The sequence below is a fragment of the Hyperoodon ampullatus genome, assembly GCF_949752795.1.
Source record: "Hyperoodon ampullatus genome assembly, chromosome: 3".
In the NCBI taxonomy this organism is placed as follows: Eukaryota; Metazoa; Chordata; class Mammalia; order Artiodactyla; family Ziphiidae; genus Hyperoodon; species Hyperoodon ampullatus.
The window spans coordinates 50794716-50822099 of NC_136916.1; the positions used below are offsets into that span (position 1 = coordinate 50794716).

The following is a 27384-nucleotide window of genomic DNA, read 5'->3' on the forward strand; positions in this document are numbered from 1 at the left end:
TTATCAAGATGGTGGGGACTAAAGCCCTCCCCATTCACCGCTGGGCTTCCCTGCTGTGTATTGTTTCTTCAAGGTTCCCACTGTTAGCATTAAAATCCACTGACAGATTTCAAGTCAGAGGCCTGAGTCAGCACCCACACAGGCAGACAGATATCCCAATTCGATGTGGCTTTGACAGATGCTTCCTCGGGGATCAGATTTCCTACAAATCATGGGCACTGAGTGATGGCTGAACTCTCCTGTTACAATTATTTTTTGTCTTTCTTTTCACTTTTTCCCCCCTCTTCTCTCTTCCTCTCCTGCTTTCCAGCAGCACCCATGGCATCTACGATGTTTATAGCCCCTAGAGGTATGTGCAGGCTCTAAGAGGTGATGTGCAGCCTGCTTCAGAGAGAATCTTCTCAAATCATTCACAGATGTCGAGGACTGAGATGGGTCTTAGAAATCATCTGGCCCAACCCTTTCATCACCTACTTTCTCCCGCTTCCTGAAGTCCTAGTAACACATAGCACTTAGGAGAGAACTTTAGAAGCTACACCTTCCAATTATAGCACCAGTTTTCCAGCGTGGAACTCTGAGGTTAGGTAATTCCACACTTAGCCTACCCTGACACTCCCCTCTACCCATTCTCTGTTCAGACTTCAAATAGCATTTGGGCACCTACTGACTTCTTCCACTTCTATAATAAACTCCTTATGGGCAGCCAACTTCCTGCTTCGCATAATGTCAAGCACAGGGCTTTCTTTGCACTTAACAAAGAATATTTGTCCAGACATGTTTGACAAATAAAATATGACCATTCCCTATATGGAGAAACCTGGCATCTGCTCGAACATGAAAGGAATATAACACTGATCCTCTGTCCCAGTTCCTGTCCACGTCTACTAGCTGTACCCGTGCTGTTCAAGCCCCTCACCTAGGCGGCCTCGGTCCCTCTTGTTAAAGTACTCTACAATACAGGGCCTTCTCCTTTATTATGCAAACAATAAGGTTCTGCTTTCAGGATTTCCTTCAGAAAGTATCTCCAGTATTTTATGTATCTTTCTTAAAATGTGATAATTCTCCTTAGCCCGGGTCTAAGAGGTATCAAGAATCATAGGATAGTGAGTTGTCCCCAGCCCACCATGAAGCCTGTGAGGTCACCAAACCCACCATGATTCTGTAACATCATCCCTCCAACAGGGAATGTGAGAGCTTTGTTCTCCATATATCTCATCTGAAATCGAAATCTGGCCTTCTATATCTCTATGTACACTTATGTGTCCACACCCAAGTGTGTTCCAAGCCCACACTCTGTGACAGCTGAAGGAGCAATTACAGGCATATTGTCCAAAGAGGTGGGCCTTCTGCTCCAACTGAAACTCAGCTCTACCAGCTCACAGATCCTTTTGGGAAAGTGGAGAAATAAACACTCCCTTCCATGCCTCACTATAGTAGATTAATGTCAGTCTAGCTGGAAGAAAAATTTTAATGCATTATGAGAGGAAACAAGCTGCATGCTTTCCTATTTATGTCCTTTCCAACTGTTTTGAGAGGTGGGAGAGGGAGATATAGCAGGGTGTGACCTGCAACTTCCTGGACCCTGGTGGTCATGTCAACTCCAAGTGCAGAAATGTCTTTTCTAGAATCCTTCCAGCTCACCTCCACTGTGACTACGAGTGAAAGCCGTAAGTCAAACGGGAGCTGCAGGAAGCCATGCTTACTGCACCGTCCAAGAATAAATCAAAAGCTTTTAATAGCAAGAAGTTAAAAATAAAGCAGCCTGTCTGTAAAAATAAATTTCCTAACACTGCGACAAAATAAAGGATGAACAAGTGCTGGGCTGTTCCTTAACCACTCGTGGACAAGCAAGGGAAAAAAGTACACAAGACCCTTTAAATAGTGAGAGCATGGCAAGGTGAAGATAGCCTGGAGACCAAATGAACTACTAAACTAAACCTGGTGGTTGCAAAGATCTTAGGAATTCAACTGTATTTTTTTAAGAATGAGAGGAGTGTGTCAGGATCAATATTCAAATGGAGGCTAGTGTCCCAAGATTAAATTCAAAACATTTTATCAAGAACCAGCAGAAAAAAAAAAAAAAAAAAAAAAAAAGAACCAGCAGAAGTCATAAAGATGAAATGAGTGGCCACATGTAGAGAACGGCATACCTGGCACAAAGTTAGCATTCAATAAATGATACCTGTTGTTGTTTTCCCCTATCCTTTCTATTTCTAGAACTGCTCCCTTTACACCCTCTGGGTTGGAAAAGGGTGTGGTCTTTATGAATAAGCTCCAAGCACCCCAGGGGGACACGTATGTGTGAGTTGTGACTCTTACAGGATGTAAGGGGAAAACCTTGGCTCTCCTAGGGTTCCAGAAGGCGCTTGCTGGGAAGAGCCAGAACTCACAAAAAGAAAAAGCAATGGCTGAGGAACTGAAATTCAACATGGAATGCCCTCCATCCCTGAACCTGTTGTACCTTTTTGGTCCTTCTCTGGTAGGCGAAGGCAATATCCTGTCTCTGTTCATTGCTGCGGTTGGTCAAAATGTTGACGATGGTGACCTCATCCACACCTATGAAGACACAAGTAGTGAGTAGTTACTCAACCATATGCTCTAGTTCCTTGGGCTTAGATAGAAGGTTTTAAGCATTTTTTTCAACCAGTAATGTATATATTAGTCCCTAAAGTGAAATACCAACACATTAAGATGTTTTCTTTCTTTTTGTCAGCACCCTCCACCCAACATGTATACCCTCTTTTCTGTTTTTCCTGACAGCCTCAAACCTCAAGTCTAAATGGACCTTTTTAAGTATCTGTATTTAAAAAAAAAAAAAAAAAACTATTTCACTCATAAATTGGGTTTCTGGACTCAACAGCAGGAGGTGCGTTTGTGGGGCTTTGGCAGTCAGATGGAACAACAAAGATTTAGAAAGATTTTAAATGAAGGTCCCCGAATTACCATTTAAGTGAGGTTTTAATAGACAGTAACTGCAACCTGAATTAATAGAGACAATTATTTATATTTATTGCAGGATTATGGCTATATAAGCAGCTAGGTACAATTTCTATAATTATATAAACTGTCATGACAAATGAGTCAGATTTAATATGGCAGTTGTATTTTAATAGCCTAACTGATTAATACAATCCTACTTACTGAAGACTAAATTGTTTTGTAAGGAAAATAAATGTTCCACTGCTTTTGATATTCAACAGGCAATTTTAATAATCAATTTTATAACTTTATTAAAAAAAATAATGTTTTAATCTAAATTAAATCTAAACTGGGAGTTTTGAAGTGCCACCAAAATGTTTTAGTACCTATTTTAATTGGAACATGTGTATTTACAAAGATAAGCAATGCCTTCTGGTATCTGAAAGTTTCCAATTTTATATCAGAAATACTCTTAACATGCCATTTAACTTAAGGAAGCACTATTTTAAGAATTCAGAAAGTGAAAGGTCTCTCTCCTGACTGATTATGAACTTTGTTTAATAAAAAGAAGTCTTTGCCATAACTGCATAGGTAATTCCTGAGTGAGAAAGAGCAGAGTGGTTAAGCCTCCAGGGTCACACGTGTACTGCAAACAGCCCAGCCTATAGGAAATCAGGAGTTCCAAAGCAATAGAAAGGTCAGAACGATAATGCTCTGAGACAGAGGCAATGAGCAGACTTACAAAGAAGGTATTCTAAACTCTCAAGTGTGTTAGAAAGATCAAAAAGCAGAAAGTTAGAATTTCTGGGTATAAAAATAAGTAACATTTTTGTATTTACATACTCTTTTTTTTGTTTGTTTTTGCGGTACGCGGGCCTCTCACTGTTGTGGCCTCTCCCGTCGCGGAGCACAGGCTCCGGACGCGCAGGCTCAGCGGCCATGGCTCACGGGCCCAGCTGCTCCGCGGCATGTGGGATCTTCCCGGACCAGGGCGCGAACCCGTGTCCCCTGCATCAGCAGGCGGACTCTCAACCACTGCGCCACCAGGGAAGCCCTTACATACTCATTTTTAAGTGAATTCATACCAATACGTTAGTTACCTTAACTGCAGCATTTATACCTTTAGCTCTGATTTTCAGAGTAGCCGGTGTCAACGTAGAAACCCATCTGCTGAATATGAGATTGTTTCAAAGATGCTTATTTTGGCAAAAAATAAAGGGGGAAACGTCTAATAATAGATTGATTAAATAAATGTTTTTGTCCATATAATGGGATAATATACAGACATTTAAAATGATGGTATAAAGTATTAAATTACATGAAAAAATGTTCACAATATACTGTTATGTAAAAAAACAGGTTGCAAAACAGTACACCCAATCTAACCTGAGTATTGTAAAAGGCATGCTCGTGTGTAAGAAAATATGTTGAACCCTTCATACCAAAAACAAATTTTTTATTTTTTATTTATTTTTTTATTTTTTTTTTGCGGTACGCGGGCCTCCCACTGTTGTGGCCTCTCCCGTTGCGGAGCACAGGCTCCCGACTCGCAGGCTCAGCGGCCATGGCTCACGGGCCCAGCCGCTCCGCGGCATGTGGGATCTTCCCGGACTAGGGCACGAACCCGTGTCCCTTGCATCGGCAGGCGGTCTCTCAACCACTGCGCCACCAGGGAAGCCCCAAATTTTTAAATTTTTATTGGCGTATAGTTGATTCACAATACTGTGTTAGTTTATACCAAAATTTTAATAGGGATCATCTGAGTGGTAGGATTATAGATTAATTTCAAGTTTTCTTCCTTTAGATTAACTATAGTTTCCAATTCACTATGATGAGCACAAGAAGGGTATTTTTTAAATATATACACCACGAATGACATATAATCATTGATCTAGAATCAACTAGTGACTTCACCTCACGAGATTCCTAGTGTGGTTCTAAATACTTTAGTTAGAATAGAACACGCTATGCATGATATTCAGGAACTGTATATCATTCTCTTTGGTTTCCAAAACATCCTAATGCAAACCATCTTATGTAACCCTCACAACAACCATGTGGGATGGCTATTTGTCTTCCTCGTTTACAGATGGGGAAGCTTGAAGCTTAGAGAGACAGAGGTCCAGCTCTGCCACTGTTACCGTGGAAGCATCTGTCCTCCTGGGGTCTTAGCATCTACACTTGCATGAGGAAGGGACTTGAACAATGACCTCCAGTTCTGCTTCCACGAAAGACTAACACAGAAAATTGAGCTTTTTTTTAAAAAAAAATCTATTCTACAGAATGTACTGCAACTTATTCATTCATTCATTTATTTATTTACTTACTTACTTACTTATTTATTTAGGCTGCACCGGGTCTTAGTTGTGGCATGCAGACTTCTTAGTTGTGGCACGTGGATCTTTTTAGTTGCAGCATGTGGACTGTTAGTTGCAGCATGCACGCAGGATCTAGTGCCCCGACCCAGGGCCCCCTGCGTTGGGAGCGTGGAGTCCTACCCACTGGACCACGAGGGAAGTCCCAAAAATTGAGCTTAGGTACAGGCTGGACAGATTTCTTCCCAGACTCGTTAAGGCTTACCAGGCTACTTTCGTGGATGTTATCTGGTCACATGGGCATGCATGCCTCCCCACATACGTGTGTTTACATATTCTCTCTCTCTCTCTCTCTCTCTCTCAATATTCTATAGCTCTAACTTTATATTAGGAAAACCACTTGTTTAAACGTCTTTTTCCTTTACACTTAACTTTCTTACCCAAATCTGAAAATGGTGGAGAATAACAAAATACAATTATACCCTCTAATCTCAACTCTAATATTTCCTAAAACCAATCTTTGGGCTGCTGACCTAAAGGCATGCCAAGAACACTGACCCATAAAAAATTATTCCCCCTTGGAAACAAATGCAAAGTTGTGTTTGTGTCAGAATGTGGTCCTGAGCCCACCTGAATGAGAATCACATGAAGCACTTATTAAAAACACAGCTCCTATGTATAAAATAGATAAGCAACAAGGATATACTGTACAGCACAGGGAATTATAGCCATTATCTTGTAATAACCTATAATGGAGTATAATTTGCAAAAATACCAAATCATTATGCTATATACCTGAAACTAATATAATATTGTAAATCAACTGTACTTCAATTAAAAAAATTAAAGAAAAAAAACACAGCTCCCTGGGCCTCCCTGCCCCCTGAGATATGATTAAAGACTCTTGGACCTGGGAAGCAGCATTTCAACCAGCTCCCTGGTGATTCTTTATTTGAGAATCGCCAACAGAGATGGAAAAGCATGGGTGGGAATTGGAAAGGTCGTTGGAAATCTGCCTGTGTATAAGACTATTAAACTGCTTCTACCAACTGCTTCTGTGAGGTGCAGGGTCAACTACAATTTTAGGGAAAGAAATGCTTACCTTTGTTCAAACAACCCAGGTAAGAAATAGCACCTGAAAAGAGCTCACTCCACAAACTTCAGTGCAGTCCCATGCTCTTAGTCAATGAAACAAACCTCTCTTAGCAATCAAACAATGAACCTTTGTGTTCATAGCAGCTTAGCATTCAGCCAAGAGTCAGAATACAATCCAGTTACTGGAAATCCCCATAAAGAGCCTGGGTGGTTAACCTGAATCTCACCTAGGACTCAGCAACAACTAGAGCCTGAAGGCACCTAAGTGTATTTTACCTAAATTACTCAGCAAACAAACAGCCTGCTGTGATGCAGCATCCAGCATGCTGGGACCCCTTACCAATGAAAGATCTGATACGTTACACAAATGTTAATGCCAGCAACTACAAAGAAAGTAAATGGAGGCTATTTCTACTGGTGGAAGCCCCCTCCTCCTTCCGAGGGCCTCACCCGCATCAGCTTTTCCTCCCATACCACTGTTCGCAAGTTTCAAATTGAACTAGAAAGAGGAAAAAAAATCATAGGGCCCAGGATCAATGGCCTACTCAAAGTCACGTAAGGCATGTCCTGCGTTGGAACCCCAGAATGCACGCATCTGCCAGTGGGATTTAGCCATCTTATCTTCAGAACAGTACTGCTTCCTCTCGACCTGGCATCATAACTGGCGAGACGGTTTTAGTTCAGTCCAGGTTGAAGCTGCAAGGGTCATCCGGTGACTCACCACTCCTGCCCAGGATGCAGCTGAAGGATGAGGGCTGAACATTCAGCTACCCACGTCAGCACAATCACCGTCAACAAATGCACAGCAAGTGCCAGTACACCAGGAAAGCTTTACATTTAACAAGGTTAACGTAGGCGCAGACGACGGCAGATGAGGCTCTGCCTCTCTGGATTTGCACTTTCCGACCACTCCTGTGCCAGTGCGAAGGGAAGTGTCTGCTGAGGGAAGGAGCCCAGGGTCGAAAACAAACTGCGTGGATGAAGCAAACGCATAAAGGAAACAATAAATGTGAATAATGCCTATTTTCCCGTCCCATTCCTCTTGTGTTTGATACGGAAGGTCACAAAGTAATCCAAGCAAAGCCTCACACTGGGAAACAATGACACAGGTGCGGGATCCCACAGAATGTGGGTGAGAACACAGTAAATTCTGTGATTCAGGCAGATTTTTTTAATGCCTTTTTTTAAATTTAATTTTTATTTTATATTGGAGTATAGTTAATTTACAATGTTGTGTTTCAGGTGTACAGCAAAGTGATTCAGTTATACATATTTATATACATATATCCATTCTTTTTCAGATTCTTTTCCCATATAGGTTATTATAGAATACTGAATAGAGTTCCCTGTGCCATATAGTAGGCCCTTGCTGATTATCTATTTTATATATAGTAGCGTGTATACGTTAATCCCAACCTCCTAATTTATCCCTCCCCCCAACCTTTCCCCTTTGGCAACCGTAAGTTTATTTTCGAAGGCTTGTGAGTCTGTTTCTGTTTTGTAAATAAGTTCACTTGTATCATCTTTTTAGATTCTACATATAAGTGATATCATATGATACTTGTCTTTCTCTGTCTGACTTACTTCACTTAGTATGATAATCTCTAGGTCCACCCATGTTGCTGCAAATGGCATTATTTCGTTCTTTTTTATGGCTGAGTAATATTCCATTGTATGTATGTACCACAGCTTCTTTATCCAATCCTCTGTTGATGGACATTAAATGTCTTTTCAACACTAATAGAAGGGAAGATTTTCAAGACTGGTGAGGAACTAAGACACAAATTTATTTGGCTCCTGATGGAAAGCAGCACGAAAGTTTTTAAGCATTTATTCCTTGAATGAAAATGGCCAACTAATCTTATCAGCTAACTACAAAAATGCTTCCCACATTCCGGGGCATCTGAAAAAAATCAGTCCCTGTTCTAAGTGCTAGTCACCTGAAGCCACAGCTCTGGCAAGTGATGCCATGGGAAGGCACCGCTGACAGCAGGGCTCACACAGAAAACTCTGGGGTCATGGGTTCCTTAAAACATCAGCCATATTTTTAAAACAAAGAACACTTGCAGTCTAAAATAACGGCTGAATCCAAACCCACAAAATGGGCCTCGTGGAGTCTCCTCCTCTCTGCGGGTGGAAACCCCAAGTCAGCTCCACATCTGGCACTGCATGGAAAATGTGCATCTTTACTGTTCATGGCAAGGAACCAAGAGGCCATTCTGAACAGGATTCTGACTCACATCTGCCAAGGCACACTGACTGCACAGAGAAAACAGATTTCATTTTGTTTGATAAAGGACTCAGGAGGCCCTCCAGGCAGGGCTGACTGACTAGTCAGAAAATAAAGGAAAACTGCCCAGATCCGCTCCTTATCTAGATCATAGGTAATACCAGGACTTGGCTTAGGTTACTGGGCATGTCAGTATCAAACCTCAGAAATCATCTTTACAACAAGGTCATAGGCAGGCCACAGAGAGAGGAGAAGGCACAGACCCATGGGTTTTATTTTATTATAATATTGATAGTATCAACCATTCACTGAGTACCTACATGCCAGGCATTTTACAAGGTGCTTTGTACAAAGCTCTCTTGCAATTGTCATCGTGTCCGTGTGCGATGGGTGTTATTGTCATCCCCATTGTACCAGTGAGGAAAAGACCTGGACTCACCCAAGGTCACACAGGCAAGTCACTTGCAGAGCTGGGATTCAAACCAGGATTAAATATCTACGTTGGGCTATTCTGCCTCCTGTTACAGAAAATAATCCAAAACTTGAAAATAAGGCAAAAGGAAGGGAACATGTCTTCCCAGTGTGGCTAAAAGGCCCATCCAAGACTGTTTCTCTAGGGCACGCTCTCACTCAATTTGCTACTCACTACTGATTACGGCATAGGCTCTATGGGGTTATGTGTTAACTTGTAGATTTTGGTCCAGTAGAAAGGATAGCCCCCAAGATTATGGCTTCAGTGCCCTGAAGGACACTAATGGTCTTGTATCCAGCCTAGCAATATTCTTCCAACATTCTTTCCTCAGGGCCTATAAACACCTAGTCTCCCAAATTTCCCTTTGAACCAGCCCTATCTCAATGAATTAAATAAATGTTTGCCACGTGTTTATCCTATATCTCTATGAGTCATGTTTGTACCTTTTTGAATTATAATTTGGTACTTCTTTATACCACACTCCTCCATCTTGTTGCTAAAAAGGATTGGAGACAGTAACGTGTCTATTTGTCTACAGAACTGGACTTACTATTTAGAACATACAAATGTACACCCATTGAATAATCTGTAGATAATGATTTGCCACCCAGTAACAATGCGTGGCCACTGAGCTAACCCAACTGAGGTTTTTCTCAAGAGAAAGAGCTAGAAGACTCTCTTCTGGAAATAGCCATTCATAACTCAATGGGAGCCTAAAATGCCAGTAAGAGTGATTTTAGAGACGGAGAAACACATGCACGCACAAAGACACACACAGACACTCACACACACACTGTTGCCCAAAGTACCCTTCCCACCATCTGCCACGGTGCTGCCTGGCCCGACTCAGGGAAAGCGCGGTTTAGCTAAGTGCCTAAGAAGAGGATTGGGCCCAGAAATCAAATTTCTTCTATTTCCATTCTGCTCTGGTCTCACCTCAGCTGAGTCCCTTAGAAAGGATTTAAGTACAGTCTCCTTGGTAATCCCACTGGGTATTTTAATAATCTGGAACCCTGTCTGTCTTCCATGCATAATTACATTTCTGAGATACTCTACAGGACCAGCAGGAAAACACAAAGGCCACCACTCAAGATCCAAATCAAATAAAATTGCAAATGAAGGGTTATGCATAAAATGCAAGCACCAATTTGTGCCTTGTTGCTCGACCAGCTTCCTGAGTCAGAAAGTAAAAAATCTGAACAGATGTAAAAGAAACTGATACCCGCCCTAAACTCAGCTGACAGAAAAGTTACTATTTATCGTCTCAGCACTGCCGACACCAGATAAGAACGTGGTGACTTCCATCATCCCTGGGTGTCACCGGTATTCGGATTTCCTCATGGAAAAGAGGTAACCATTTTTTACAAAAAAGAAAAAGCTGACAGGCAACACAGCCGATGCCTACAATGAGAAAGGCACCAGGGACTCCTTCACCCATGTTTCACAGGCTCCTTGGCTTGAGTCTGGCATCTACCTACCCGAGTAGACAATGATCATCTTGAAAAAAATCAGAAAATCTGTGCCCAGAGTAAAGGTGGCTGTGACTCAGCACTGGTTCCTCTTTGTTCCCAGCAGTGCTGTAAGATGAGAATTCAGTCTAAAGTCAGCTTGAACACAAAAGGAAAGTCCTCATCAACGGGAAGGTTTTGTTCCCTCCTGTTCACTTCCAGGATGGTTAGGGTGAGAAGACCCTGGACTACGTGGGGCAGAAAGGCCTTTCCCACAAGCATGCTCACACTCAGGCTTGGGGGTTCTTAGTTTGGGCCCACACCTCCGATGCCGCTCCTGTGGGAGAGATGCTACTTTTCAGAGCCAATCTGCCTCCTGGCATCTTCAAGAGAATACATTCCTCATTGCTGTCTCAGCTAAATGAATATACCTCCAGGTGTGCAGGTGAAACCAAAAATACACATCCTGGCTTGCTTCCCACTGCCATGGGATGTTAGTCTTTCGGCCATGCTGGAAATCTTAAGCAGCTCCATTTCAAAAGTATAAGAAAAAAGTAAGCGCAGAAACTTGCTGCCGCTATGCTTCTATACTTGTGCTTATAAGGGAGGGAAAAATCACCCGCTTCTGCAGCCCTTCCGGAGAACACAAATACTGCTAAAATCAAAACTGGCAATAATAATAGGGCAATTCATTACCCTCCCCTTCCAGAGAGAGACCGAAGCTGTACCAGTTTATTGGCACTTACACTAACTCTGGGGTTGTGCTGCTTCTAATTACAATCTATTTTATGTAGTCTAGATTCATCCTTTTCTAATTTAGCTGACTTTCCTTTCTAGTTATTTGGACCCATATGGTAAACCATTCACAGCTGTGTTGTACACTCTGCAGTATATATTTAACCCAAGGCCAATCTAGACCAAGAGACTCCTACAGATTTAAGTCTCAGAAACCTCTTGTTAATTAAGCAATATTACTACTTTTGCATGGCTTTATTCAGTTTCTAACTAGACATTAATTAAGGTAAGTAATTGCAGAGTCTACCTCAAGCCAGAGCATACACAAAGCAATCATCTATTTGGTTTAGGTGACACGCTCAGGAACACTGAGATCCCTTCAAACCAAAAACAAAGCAGACTTACAAGTGTGAGCTAAATTCATTTTGGAAAAAAGGATCAAAGCTCACTAGGGGACTGTTAATCCTTTGGGGATATGGTCCGGATTCTGGAACTGCCTTCTGCTGCCTTCTCTTGCCAGCCACATATCCTGACTCTGCACTCACCTGTATGCTCTGGTATCTGTGTACATTTTCACTACTATTCAGGTTAAATATGTACTTTCTCACATGATCCCAGGGGCCTGGGCATTAGAAAAGTTTAATGAAATAAAGTCCTTGCCCTCAAGGAGCTCACTTTCTGGTGGGAGAGACAAACCCATAGATAAATAACTATAACACAATGTGGCAAGAGCTATAAATGAGACGAAAGTATTATGAGACACAGATCAAGGAATAAATGATTCTGCCTCCCTCTTAGAGAAGGCTCGGAGAAGAGGCGGTGCATCAGCTCAGGCCAAGATGAGTGGGAACTGCCTGGATGTCAGAAGTGCGCCAACACTCCCACTAGAAGCGGGCTGCACACTACTGAGAGAGCAAAGGCTCTGTTTGTGGCACCGAATAGCCTGGAGATGAAGCTAGACAGAGAATCTGCAATGGATGAGGCAAGGAGGCCCATAAAAATAAGGACAGGGACCTCCCTGGTGGCACAGTAGGTAAGATTCTGCACTCCCAAGGCAGGGGGCCCGGGTCAGGGAACTAGATCTCACGTGCATGCCACAACTAAGAGTTCATGTGCCACAACTAAGGAGCCCACCTGCTGCAACTAAGACCCGGCACAACCAAATAAATAAATAAATATTTTATAAACAAATAAGGACAAATGCCCTAGCAGCCCAGGCGAGAGATAAGGGCAGAGGAGAAGGGAGGGATAAGAGCTGTTTTGGGGCCTTCTGACCAGTCTAGGCAGCACCAGCCTATAGATCTCACCCAGGTCTGCCCCTCCTAACTCTCCCCACTGCAGGCCTGCCTCGGTTTACAATCCTTGGGTTTAAGAGCAGTGAGTAACCCTAGGCCACAGGTGACTTGCTCACAGCCCTTCTGCCTGCGAGTACTCGGATAGGGAAGCAGACGTACATCAAGCAGTACAGGTAATGCCCAGCATGCTCTACACTTGGCATACGCACACACACGTGTGCACACACACCTGGGCTACCCTATCTGAGAGGGGAGGCCCAGAGGGTCATCTTTTCACGGTCCCTTGGCTTTGTTTGTATCAGCATTTGAGGTTTACCCTGTTTCCTTGGATGTCAGGGAAACACCAATTAATTTGCATTGTATTCTTCTGGAAAAGGGTTTGAGACGGAGCCAGTTAAGGTGGGGCATGAGCTTCTTAATTACACTTAAAGTGAAAGGCATTCTAAAAAGGAAGGTAAGATCTTAATTAGCTCATTTTTTTAAAACTAGTGTTAGTATCTAAAAAGATCAAGGGGAAGGAGAAAAAAACAAAAGGGATGTGAGTTTCCCAACTACAGCTGACCCTCGAACAACTGGAGGGTTTGGGGTGCCGACACCCCCAACAGCTGAAAATCCACATATAATTTATAGTCGGCCCTCCTTATCCTCAGTTCCGTATCTGTGGATTCAACCAACCTCTGACCGCGTAGCACCGTAGTACTTAGCGCTGAAAAACATCCACGTGTAAGTGGACCCACACAGTTCAAACCCATGTTGTTCAACTACGATGACTTCATTTTTATTTTTAATTTAGTTTACTGCCTTCCGTTATGAAGGTAATACATGTCAACATAGAAAAATTGGAAAAAACAGAATATACCGAAAACACAGGAAAAGAATCAATTACCCATAATTCTATATATCAGTTAATAATGCCTTTTATTTTTTTCTTTTTGACATAAAAAAAATTGTGGTGGTATGATCATACTGTATACACTATTTTATGTCCATTTCCTACGCAACTGACAAATTTAAGGTGAAATATGAGTGTTCCAAAATTGACTGTGGTGATGGTTGCACAACTCTATGAATATACTAAAAAAAAACCTGAATTGTACATTTTATATAGGTGAATTGTATGAGATGTGAATTATATCTCAATAACAATGTAAAAAAATTGTTTACAAACTTTACTTTTCATGTCTTGGTGACATTCTACAGACATTCTATGTAATATAAAGGCAGTTACCATAATATACTAAGTCACTCTCCAACTAGAAGATGGATCTAGGTTTGTTACCATCATAACCAATGCTGATACAGCAAAGGGAGATCAGCTCAGTGCTTTGTGACCACCTAGAGGGGTGGGATAGCGAGGGTGAGAGGGACGGAGATGCAAGAGGGAAGAGATATGGGAACATATGTATATGTATAACTGATTCACTTTGTTATAAAGCAGAAACTGACACACCACTGTAAAGCAATTATACTCCAATAAAGATGTTAAAAAAAATAATAACCAATGCTGATAATAACATCTTTGTTACAACTCTGAGCTCTGTATAGCTATCATATTCTTTCCTCTCAAGTTTCCTAGAAGGATTTAAGGTTCTAAATATACCAACAATCTAGAAACTATTTTAAAGGACCAACAGACTTAACTCAAGAAAAATCAGTTACTCTTTAAAATCACTAGGTACCAAAAACAAATAATAAAAAGCAGTCTTAAGTGGGACCCACTGGGCATTAAGTTTGGGAGAGAAGAAGACAGGAGACCAAAAGCTGGACCCACAAATATAACATGTATCTGATATCCACAGAATCACAGCTAGAAAATGTTCTCATGCCTGAAAACAACTCATGGCAAAGTAAAAAGTCCAACCCTGGCAGGTGGGTAGCATAACATTGGGGTGCTTGAGAGCACAGCCCTGGGGCTGGAAAGAGTCATGTTAAAACCCCTATCTGGGGGCTTCCCTGGTGGCGCAGTGGTTGAGAGTCCGCCTGCCGATGCAGGGGACACGGGTTCGTGCCCCGGTCCGGGAGGATCCCACATGCCGCGGAGCGGCTGGGCCCGTGAGCCGTGGCCGCTGGGCCTGCGTGTCCGGAGCCTGTGCTCCACAGCGGGAGAGGCCACAGCAGTGAGAGGCCCGCATACCGCAAAAAAAAAAAAAAAGAAAGAAAAAAACCCCTATCTGAACCACAGCCAAGAGACGTGGAGCATGTTAATCCTAAATTGTGTCCCCCATAAACTGGGGATGATTAGCACCCTACATGAGAGGATTAATCTGAAGTTCACCTAGGAAGAATGTTCCTGAAGTGCTTGGTGCCATGCCAGCCTATAATGAGCAGCACTCAATAAGCAGCTGCAACCCTAATAATGGTGAAGTCATCTGCACTTGAACAAACTGGAATGCAGGAATCCAGATCTTAGCCCTCCAGATGTTTCTGCTTAGAAACTACAGTATTTTTCTACTAACTCAGAAAGTGCCTGAAGGTATTTTTATTATCCTGGGAGTTTCAGCTGTTACCAGAGTTCATTTGCGCAATCTTTACATTCCAGTGTGCTAAAAGCTTTCTCATGCAGGGATAAAAGCAGCCTTTGTCTCAAGCTTGTAAAAGGCACCATCTTTGTCAGATAAGTTAACTGTTAAACTTCGGTTATATCTCTACAATGGCTAGTTGGGAAACCCCAGGAATGCAGGCACATCCAAATAGTGAGAAGGTGAGTTTTTAGGAGAGCGGATTGTGTGTGTGTGTGTGTGTGTGTTAAGGTGACATATTTTGAGTATTATCTATATGCCAGGCACCATGCTAAGTGCTTCCTACTTCACAACAACCCTGTGAGGTGGGGACTTTTATTAGCCCTCTTTCTATAGTAAGGAAGCTGAGGCTTAAAGTTAAATGTTTTCCCAGAGTCAGACGGCTAGTAAATTAGTGATAGAGCTAAGATTTGAACCCACGAATGCATATGCTCTCATCCACTAGGCTCCACCAAATAGAACTGACTGCAGGGAGGTAAGCCCTGCAGATTTTAGTTTCATTTTCTGATTAGTGACTTCCTGACTTCCCAGCCTGGCCTCTGACAAGTATGGTCATTTAAAAGCACCAAAAAAGATGGCTTTTTGAAGGTAGTTAGTTGTCCAGGCCGCCCGTAGTGGGAGGTGCCCACAATGTCCCCATGGAAACTAAGGCTGCTTTGAGGCCAGTGATGCAAACCTATGTCCTATTAGAACCACAGGACGTAAAGGATCTTTCTACACTCCTTCCTATCCCTGGAAACACAGTCACCAGTTTCTTCAAGGGTTCTAGGAAAAGTGACTATGCAATCTATCCTGCAAAATAAGACAATTCTGAGGGCGAAAGGAGGCACGATCAGTAAATATGCCGGCATAACGGGGACACATGGTCACGCCAATGTTAGGGCCCCAGGTCACCCTGACTGAGGCCTCCAGTCTGTCAGTGACCTGTGTGTGAATTGTATGCATGTGTCAATAAGTAAAAACACTCCGTCGTCCTAATGTCCCACAACTTGTCAGCAGGGGATGAACCAGCAGCCACTCTGGTTCATACGGCTGAACTAGCCTCATAGGAAAAGAAGCACTTTGTCCAAAAGGGGAAAAGAGTGTGGTGAAATCACAAGCATCACCACAATAATCACAGGGTTTCCAAGGATCCGGAGATGGGGCAACCCCAAAGGTACATGCTTCGTTAACATAAGCCAAAGAAGTCTGAACACTGGCTCTTGTGGATACAGAAAACAGCACGGTGACTGAACAGGCCCTTGCTCAACTCTTACCCAATTAAATGCTTTATCTGCTTTATTTCGGAACAGAGGCTTTTATGCCTCCCTGTCCTCTCTTACTCATCCTGGAACTCTAGGAAATACAATCATCCCGACAGCTCTTCAAAGCCAAGCTCCAGGCCTAAGGAGGGGCCTAACTTGTGGAGCTAATAAAAAAAAAAAAAAAAAAAAGAAGTCTGAATTTTTCGCTCATTAGATCAATCTGAGAGCAAAGCAGTAAAATGTTCCCAGCATTTTTCCAAGAAATGTAATAAAATTCAAGGCGATTTAGGACCAAAAAGAGACCCTTAGGGATCACCATGACCAAATTCTTCCTTATAGAAGGGGCAGTGAGGCCTCAAAGTGAAGAGCTCAGCCCAAAGCACACACCCAGGGGATCAGACCTCCTGGCCCTCAGCGAAAGCCTATTTCCATGTCACTATGCTATTCGGTTATTTAGTTTCTCATGTTTTAAATCTTCTTCTCTCCAAAGAGAGGAGGGAGGGAGGGAGAAAGAGGGGGAACGAAGGAGAGAAGGATGGGGTGGGGTAGGTTTCGATTGCTCCATTAAAGCTTGATGACAATTTCAAATGACCAATATATGAAGATTCAAGAAAGAGACTAAAAACCCTTTGGTCAGTGTTTGACCAGGAGGACAAATGTATGGCCTACCTTTAGTCTTGATGGCTGTTTCAATGTTCAGAGCATCCCGCTCAGCATCAAAGTTGGTGTACGCTTTGACTGACCCATATGCACTTGGAGGTGTGGAGTGCTGAGGTTAAAAGACAAACACACTTCAGTCACACATATTTAAAATCCTCTTGTTGAAATGTCAATTCCTAAAATATTTTTTCCCTATTGTTTCTTTTAATAATTCACATCATTCTTAGGCTAGGTAACTCAGTAAGTATTAACATGCCATCACACATAGGATACGAAACTTCCTTATTTCTAATGAGAATTCTTCTTCAAAGGCTCAACTAGTTTAGAATATGATAAATCTATTTCTACATTTCATCTTACTTTTCAAAGTAAGGCTCAAAGGTGGAAAACGCAAAGCTGGGCACTTGAAACCACCTGTTTCTTTGCGGAAGGCTTTGAAGAGCATGAAACTAAGCTGGCCAAAATTTGAAACAAGCTGGTAATGTGGAAATGCCTGAATGACAAGTGTGTTTAGCCAAGTTTTTGCTACAGGCACATGAATTTCCACTGAGCCTGTATCGTTGAGCTCACAACTCTTTAAAAAGCAAATGTAGAATGCCTGCCTGCCTGTCTCGGACTATGAGATAAGTGAGGGAAGCATCTTCTTCCTGTATCCCCCCGACCTTTGGCCACCGCCGTGGAACCAAGGTGGTCAGGCCACATGGCCCACATCCTCTTCATATTGGCCAGGTTCCACCTGCTTTCTCTACTCTCTCTACCCTCTACTCTGCTGTCTTTAACACGATCCCCTCTGCCTACTACTCTTCCTAGTATTTTTTTTCTCACTGCCTTTTAAACCACAGGTTCTTCCTTTCTGGTACTTTTCAAAGCCCATCACCCTTCCAGATCTGATGGACCCTCCCCAGCCCTCCCCAGCCCTCCCCACCCCAGACTGAGGTAAGGACAACAGCATGATTCTACATCAGTTCTCCTCTCCAGAGTGTTAACTTCTCTCCTTTAAAATGCACTTACAGCTCTCCTCCTCCCTGCTATCCAGTCCCAAAGCAAACGACAGACAAAACAGGACTGACAATGTTCTTTAGGTTGGCTGATGGCCAGTGGACCCATCCACCACTGCACCGCCTTTAACGTCAAGGCTCCCCATCCCCGCCTCCCCACACTGCACACCTCCCCTCATATCATGACTCTGTCTAGGCTGTTTCTGGGAATAGTCAGAGACTGAGTTGCCCTGACTTACCTTTCCACCCACACGCATCACGTTACAAGGCACCCCAGCATTTATTAGCAGTGAGGCTGTGTAGGTAAACAACTAAGATGCCATCCTCCCAAATGTCTCCTAGCACAAAGCCACAAATCTAAGTTCAGGGCTGGACAAAATGTTTCAAAATGTACTTGTGACCATCTTGGCCAAATAGTAAATCCAGTTAATACATATAACTGAAACACAGTGGATTATCAAGGTGTTTTCCATATAATTTCACTACTTAAACTTTCCAGTAAGATTAACTCAATGGGAATAGAACACACATTCAGGAAAAGGTAATGACAAAGTGTTATTCTGAAATACTTACTATATATGATATGGTGGCTACAAAATGAGGACAGAAATCTAAGGGAGCACATTTTCCTATTTATTAACAATGCCATCAGTTATTTACAAAGGTAGGCAGTCTGGCCACCGAGCCATATCAAATATGGCTTCATATATCAGGTGCTATGTCATCTCATCCCAAAAACAACAGGGAGTAGGGAAAAGTTTTGCATAATTTTATAGTATCTCTGGAAATAAAATTAAATGGATAATTGAACTTATTACCTGTAAAATTCATTTATCTGAAAATCAAGTTATGGAGGACAAAGTGACGTTTCTCTTCCCTCAAAGTATTGGGGAATACATGACATTTTCTATTGCAGTCCCATCTCTCCACAGAGAAGCACATCATACTAGAGTAACTTCAAAGGCCACATGAAAAGCCCTCTGATGAAACCCGATACTAGAAATGATCTAATGATCTGATCCATTAAGAAAAAATTTATTTAGCTCTTGGACTTGTCTGGACCTCAACATACTGCTTGTATGGTTGCCAACAACAGTGTGCACAAGGTCCAAGAAGAAAGATGAAAACGAGGTAGGCTTGACACTCCATACAACCTGTGCTCGCACCAATATCATCCATCTGAATGTTTTATTGGCAAGCACCAGAGACAGAGGGTTCTGTACAACATGACCCAAGCTGCTGTCAACCCACTTGACTGCTTCTTTGCATTTTAATTTCAGTGAGAGCGTATTTTGAAATATCTGTAAGATATGCCTACAAACCAGTGTCACTGCTGAGTTTCTGTAAAAGCCAGTTCTGCCAAGATAACCTGAAAGATGTATTGTATTATTAGATATTTTACATACTCATAATTTATACTCTACTTTGTTCTAAAAGCATTTGCAATGACTTATAATTTTGCATATAGCTTTTAAAATTTTTGACTGTAAAACAAAAAAGCAAATGTGTCAGAATTTCCAAGTTCCCGTGAAAGACAATTAAGTATAAGTCTGAGCTACCTGATAGCCAAAGCAAAAAAGGCAAGAAGATGAATTATAATACTTCTATTATTTAGTTAAAAAAGAAAAAATTCTAGCTATTTTGGAGAAAAGCTTTCCCAGGTACTAAATTTTAAAAAGTCCTTGTCTGGACTAACTCTCTGGACACTATAAGAAGTCCAAAACATGCAGGATCATTTTCAATATGGTTGTAGCTTATGCCAACCATTAATAAAATCTGAGGGCATGACATTAAAAATCCTGTATCAATGAGAACCTACTGTAGAGCACAGGGAACTCTACTCAGTGCTGTTGTGATCTAAATGGAAAGCAAATCCAAAAAAGAGGGGATATATGTATCCGTATGGCTGATTCACTTTGCTGTACATCAGAAACTGACTGATACAGCAGTGTAAAGCAACTATACTCCAATTAAAAAAAAAAAAAGTCCTGTATCATCACAATAATTACTACCACTGGCATGTTAAGTACATAGCAGGAAAAAATTCCAAGCATCTCAGTGTCACTGGTGTCTGTCCAATTTTAATGTGATGCCAAAACAGTTTCTGGAGCCATAACATTTCTTTCAAATTGAACTACTAGGAATAGCTAAAGTACTGGGGAAGACAGGGAACCAAGGGGATTCCGGGAATGACTGTCTGAATTTTGTCCTCATTTTCCTTAGATGTACAAGGAAAGGAAGAGGCACAGTTACCCAGAGAGATGCCCAATTTGCAAAAATTACACAAAGTGAAAATGATATACTTACATCACCCTCCAAGCTGAGCTTGCAGAGAATTTCATGAACGGTAGACATTTTGAAAGAAGCTGGAAAAAAATAAGTACAACAAAAAGTATTATGAAGAGGCTTTCCTTCCCCCCGAAGGGCAGTGATTCATTATACTCATCTCTACTTCTTGGACCATTTCATCTGACGATATTAGAGTAATATTTGCAAACGGATGCAATTCTTATCTTGTGATTGGGAAAATTAAATCTGAGAGATGGTTTGCCTTAGGTTTGGGATGGACTACAGAACTAGTTAGTCTTGTTCTTGCTCAGTTTAAAGAGAACCTGGGGAGACTGACTTGTAAATACAAAAACAAAACGTTTCTTCCCAAGACCAGTGCAACTTGTCCAAACAGGATAAGACTGAATCTTCCGGTTCTCCTAGAAAGTGATAATCTTGTCAAACCAGCCATTACTGCTGTATTTTTCACCAGTAATTTAATATATCATATATAATATATATCCATAGTCTGAAAACTATGGATATGAACTGAAATCAGTAGCATTTTCATGCTGGCTGATTCCTAAATGGAGCCCTTTATTACTATCCATAATTACTCTCTTAGCTCACCAATGCTTAGAAGATTTTAAACTGTTGATGAGAAAGACAATGGACAGATTTTGACATTAACTCATCCCATAAAAGACTGATCCTTGTATTTAAGATTCAAAATGGCTGAAATGAAGTCATCTTTCAGTTAATACACTTAATTGGACAGTGATAAGACAACGTAATGAACTGGCTTTCCAGCTTTGCAATCACACAGTTCTCGGAATTGATATACCAACCCCTGCCAATAAAAAGTGCTCAGCTCGGGCTTCCCTGGTGGCGCAGTGGTTGAGAGTCCGCCTGCCGATGCAGGGGATGCGGGTTCGTGCCCCAGTCTGGGAAGATCCCACATGCCGCGGAGAGGCTGGGCCCGTGAGCCATGGCCGCTGAGCCTGTGTGTCCGGAGCCTGTGCTCCACAACGGGAGAGGCCACAAAAGTGAGAGGCCCGCATACCACAAAAAAAAAAAAAAAAAGTGCTCAGCTGGCAGGAAATTTACCTCAACTGAGACAAGACAGGTCATTCAGCAACAGCCTCCCCAAAATAAAGAAAACAGAGCAGAGCTGCATCCTCAAACAGTGGGAACGACGTCTGAATTGCAGCAACTCCTGTTTTGGTCTATTTTTGCTTAATATTCTTTGATCAAGGAAATTGTGCCCATGCAATTCAGCTTTCTTTTCTCTTCCAACAGTTTGCTTGGTCTACGTGTTTTCATACAGCTGGCTTTGAAGGAATATTTGGACATAGACATTTGTTAATTTATCAGAAGGCTTTGGACTAGGCAGATTCCAGGCTCTGTTTGGGGTGAGTTAGAGGAATTAAGAGAAAAACATTCGCCTTTATTTGTGGTTATGGAAGTATTTCTACAAGATTTTCACCATGAGCTCTCTCCTACACGACGTCTTCTCTCTTCTTGATGCTTATAGAAGTTTTTAAGCACACGGCAAAAAAGAAAATCACAGCTATTCCAACTCCCCCATTCCCCCAACTCTCAGACACTATCACACACACACCCCCAACCCCTGCAATGCATCACAGCACTGAGATATGATCCTAGTTTGTAAAGTCATCCTCTATAAATAAACTGTGGTACATCCAGACAATGTAATATTATTCAGCACTAAAAAGAAATGAGCTATCAAGCCATGAACAGACATGAAGCAAACTTAAATGTATATTACTAAGTGAAAAAAGCAGTTTGAAAAGGCTACATACTGTATGATTCCAATTATATGCCATTCTGGAAAAGGCACAACCATGGAGACAGTAAAAGGATCGGTGGCTGCTACGGATTAGAGGGGAAGGAGGGAGGCACGAACTGGCAGGGCACACAAGATTTTTAGGGCTGTGATACAGTAATGGTGGATACATGTTATTACACGTTTGCCAAAATCCACAGAATTTACAACGCCAAGAATGAACCCTAATGTAAACTATGTGTTTTGAGTGATAAAGATGTGTCAATGTAGGTCCAGCAATTATAACAAATGTACTTCTCTGGTGGGGGATTTTGATAGTTGGAGAGGTTGTGTGTGTGTATGGGGGGGTGCGGGGAATATATGGGAACTCTGACTTCGTACTCAATTATTCTGTGAACCTAAAACTGCCCTAAAAAATAAAGTCTATTTTCTTTAAGAGTCTTGATCTGTAGCTACACTGTTCAATACACTAGCCACCAGCCACATGGGGCTATCAAGCACTGAAGAAAAGTGTCCAGACCATACTGAGATGTGCTGTAAGTGTAAAGTACACACCAGATTTGGAAGAATTAGTATAAGAATGTAAAATCGAAGAATAATCTCTAACTTCAACTTGGGCCAAGAAACATTCTATAGCATCTCATCAGGATGCTGCTGAGAATCACCAAAGAGGACATGAGCTCCCCAGGACATGGACCACCTAAGCCCTGGCCTGGATTCCCACCCCTTGGGCTCAGTCAGAACTGGGCTAGGTTTGCAGCGAGGGGTAAACGGTTGTCATCTGCCTTGCAGAATTCTAGTCCCCACTGTAAACAGCTAAGAAAGAAAAATGTCAAAACAAAAAGAAGACCAACAAGTCAGAGTTGTTTCCGGGTGGATTAAATTCCACTTATTTATTAGATCAGTTACTTCACATGGGTTCTGAGGTTTAGGAAATCACAACCGCAGAGGCGGGTAAGTTTCTGCCAGGCAGTTCTTTCAAGTTGCCTTTCCAGCTCCGAGCACCGGCTTGGGAGACAGCTGCCTAACCATGTCCACACGGACCCCTCAGTACGGTACAAACCAAAGACCACTGGATTCACGTAATCCTTCTCCCACAGGCACAGCACAGAGACAGAAAATGGGGATTTTAAAAAGCCCCACAAGGCTTCCCTGGTGGCGCAGTGGTTGAGGGTCCACCTGCCGATGCAGGGGACGCGGGTTCGTGCCCCGGTCCGGGAGGATCCCACATGCCGCGGGGCGGCTGGGCCCGTGAGCCATGGCCGCTGAGCCTGTGCGTCCGGAGCCTGTGCTCCGCAACGGGAGAGGCCACAATGGTGAGAGGCCCGCGTATTGCAAGAGGGGAAAAAAAAAAAAAGCCCCACAAGTCTTCCTTGCTGCTTAACGGTCAACAGTTGTACTGCTCTTTCATCTCATCAGTCCTACGTGCCACTACCAACTAAATTCCTCTATTGTATCTTGTCACAATAGTTCAAAATCCATCCTTCCGTGACGTTCTCTTACTCCAGCTCCGTCCAGCCCTCTATGGACTCCCCAGCAAAAGTGGACCTCAACCAAACTGTTCCTTGCTTCTCCCCAAACACACCGTAACTGCTTTAATCCACAGCACCTTGATTCGTGTCTCCCGCCTCATCTCCTTACCCTTGTCTCTTCTTCTGGTTACAGATGCTGCCCATTCCTCAAGTCACCACACCTCTGGCGCCTGCTCCAATGGGGGGGTGCTGCAGCCCCCATTCCCCGGCACTGCCTCTCCCACCTTTCAATGCCAGAAACACTTTCTGATGCCACTAGACTTACTCACCACTGAGCAAAAGTGTCCTGAGTTCCTGCCACGTGTGCGCCACATATTCAGATGGCAAATACGTAGTACAATTCAACCAAACGGGGTCTCATCTGCCCCGTAGAGTCCCAGTTCCCCCACAGATTTAAGAGGGCCTCTGCACACGCTAGGTGCTAAATAAACAGTCAGAAACGAGTTGCTATTTTGCATAATGAACATCTATATTTATATTATTGATAATCTTTCTGTAGGAAAAGAATGTCACGATAACCAAAAAAACAATATCCATGAAGCTTGGGATTACTCCACGCAAGTGTCTTCTGTATCCATATAAATATTTCCTACTCCATGCAAGCTTAAGGGCAACCACATTTTCACCTTAGAAATAAAACACAGTCCTCAGGACTTCCCTGGTGGTCCAGTGGTTAAGACTCTGCGCTCTCAATGCAGGGGGCCCAGGTTCGATCCCTGGTCAGGGAACTAGATCCCGCATACATGCCGCAGCTAAAAGATCCTGTGTGCTGCAACTAAGACCTGGCGCAGCCAAAATAAATAAATAAATATTAAATATAAATATTAAAAATAAATAATATTAAAAATATTATTTAATAATAATTTTTTAAAACCATGGCCCTCATTTCTTCACATGCAATCCGCTGGTTTCTTCACTACATCCTGGTCTCTTCACTACATCCAATCCCCTGGGAATGCAAAGTCATCTTGCAGATGACTAATTCATCTCCAGAAGAGTCGGCCGTGTCACTCATGTTTGTTAAAACATTAGCTTAATATAGTGCATGTGATTAATGAGAAGATGTCAGAGTGCTGTTCTCCTTGGAAGCAGAAAGAGAAAGCCTTGGCAGGGCTACTGTAGGTTACAATCACTGGTGACACCCAGGTAATCAATCAACAAGCCCCTAACACACACACACTGGGCCTGCCCCGCATTAAGGGCTGGGAGAGACACACACAAAACTATGAAACACAGACTCCACTCCTGCAGGACCTTGCGGCTCTCTTCCCTTCTCGCCCCAGGAAGACTAGCCCAGGTCACCCAGCTAATGAGTGAGGGAGTCAGGGCCAGGATCCAGGGCCCCTGACTCTTGGGCCCTTGCCCTTTCAACTGCACCACAGTGGCTCTTCATTCCCAGAGATTAAGACATGGAGACAGAGAAAGATAAAAGTAGCATGAGTGAGATTGGCTAAGGGTCTGAAAGGTGAGGTACTGACTAGTTTGAGAAGGACACTCACTCACCCTGGAAGGTTCCAGCCAGAGAAACAAGGGAAAGCCTGAGGAGATGGGATGTGGGAGAGTGTGCCGGGGAGGCGGGGGGGGACAAGAGGCCAGGTTTAAAACCAGCCACGTCTAATGTAGTGGCACGTGGGGGGCCTGAGGTGTAAGTTTCTGAACGGTGCAGATTTAAGCTTGGCTATGGAAAGGGATTTGATGCCAATACTCAGTATCCATTCACCGTATTTGCTCTGGAGGCTGAACTTTCTTACTGAAACAATAGCTCTGCCTTTTTAGTGTACCTGTTGTTTTTAAGTCTCCATACCCTAGGAGACAGTTCCACCCCCAGTGACCACTTAGCACACTGAAAAATTCATAAGCGCATTAAAAGCAGAACCGCTCCTTTCCTGGCAGACCTCTCCACAGACACGAAAATGGCATCACTCTTTCCAACACTACAGCCTCAGCCAGATCTCCAACTGGTTTCAACTTGCAAAAAAGAGAAAGAAAAAAATCAGCAAATTCAATCTGTTGCTGAGTACCTCCATATACCAGTACCTCTTATTCCCAGGAAAGGGTTGGGTGACATAGACAAGATTGTTAAAATCGCCTTCTTCAGGGAAAGTTTTTTGTTTAAGAAAATAACTAGAGAAGTACAAGGAGACTCAGTGAGAGCCATACCCACTTCAGACTGGCTTGAAATAACGCACCACTGGGAAGGGAACACAGACACTGCACCCTAATGAAGGGAACGGAACAGTTTCCTCTGGCCTTGAAAATATTAATAAATGAAACTGTTAATTGCCTGACTGGAAAAGCTCTTATAGTGCAAAGCTAGACATTAAACAAATCCGTGCAGCTGCTGGAAATGAAGCAACTTACATCTAACATAAGCACTATCTTAAAGATAAGAGTTTGTCCTTTTTTTTTTTAAACCCAATAGATTACACTGTACTTCACTGTTTCACTTCCAACACACAGTTGCAACAAAAATAGTACAAGTAAAACAGCTTTAACGTCTCCCCGCCCCCCCAAAAAAAGTAAAAGAAAGTTTGCAAAAAGGTTGAAACAAACAAAAAAAGTAAACCTAAAAGTTAGTGCTTCAAATAATAAAAACAAATTCTACTGAAATGAATGAAGAACCACCTCCAGAAAGCCCAAATATTAATTCTCACAAACAAACAAAAACACATTGAGACAGGGCTCCTGTGCCCAGCAGAATCTGAGTATAACCCAGCAGTTTCGTGGTCACACCCACTTTTAAAATGTGGAGTGTTGATGTGTTACTGCAAAACACATCCCTAGCAACCATGATGAATCAATCAGGGACTGGATGATACAAAGGAGGATTTTTTAAAACCAAAAAAATGGGGGCGGGTGTGGGGATGGAGGGTTGGGATTCCCCGCCAAGCCCTTACTGTGCAGTCCTGGGTCTACAGGACCAGACTGGAATTTTATACCAAGAGGGGGTAAAAAAAATGCATGAGTCGGGGGTAGGGATAGAGTGCCCACTTTATTCACTCTCCACCCCTCCCTCCCAGAGCATTTTTATTTAGCAGAACCTTCCGGAAATCACACAGTTTTCTCCTTGGTTTTTATGGTCTTGATTAATGCCTGAGTCACAGGCGCAAGTCATTCCCCAGAAATCCTGGAATTCTGCCCAGGGGCCTTGACCAAACTGAGCAGGATGGACACGGTGCTGCACTTGCTCTGGCCTGTCCCTTTTGCTGCCTGATCTGAATCAATATTTGTTTACTAACTCCAGACACACTGTGGCCTCAAGCTCTCAGAGCCTCTTGTTCAATCTCCCGACGTGGGGTTGGAGTGGGCAGAAAGAGACGTGCAGAAGAATGATGTCACTTGGCACAAAGTACTCTCACTGTTGAGAAATCAAGGTCTTCACATCTACAACTCAATTTCAGTGTTTTATGGCCCAAATATTATATTTCCAATGGGGCCCTGCTGCTTACAGAAAAAAGTCTACACAGCATTCAAGATCTTCCACACTCTGGACTCTACCTACTTTTCCATAAATAAAGCGCACACACACACACACACACACACACACAGCACCGAAGTCAGACTGGATTGGTAATTCTCCAAACACATTCAGCACTGTCCCACTACCTCTAGGCCTGGGTTTTCCAAGTTCCCTCTACTGGGAATGCTCTATCTGGATCAGCTGACATCCTCAGGAGACTTCAGGACACAAAAAATACTGTTACCTTTCTCCTGTACCTCTCCCTGCTCTGTGCTCCTGTCTCTCTTGGTGTATCTGTGAAATGTCGGAGCTGAGGGTACAAAGGCGGTCTTCCATTCTACCTGCCCCCAGGGTTTCTGTCTTATGCATCCCCATTTCCCCACAGGT

At 42.8% G+C, this 27384-nt stretch overlaps 1 protein-coding gene across 1 annotated transcript in view; it reads right to left on the bottom strand.

The window, feature by feature from the left end:
- ANXA2 (annexin A2) overlaps positions 1–20296 on the bottom strand; it is a 33666-nt gene extending 13370 nt beyond the window's left edge. Inside the window, exons 1-3 of the mRNA XM_079699660.1 lie at positions 20238–20296; positions 16942–17041; positions 2462–2556 (exon numbers count right to left, since the gene is read on the bottom strand). Of these exons, the coding sequence (XP_079555786.1) occupies positions 2462–2556; positions 16942–17041; positions 20238–20285 (243 nt within the window). The 5' untranslated portion in view covers positions 20286–20296. The remainder of the gene's footprint in view (positions 1–2461; positions 2557–16941; positions 17042–20237) is intronic.
- Between the last annotated feature and the right edge of the window lie 7088 nt (positions 20297–27384).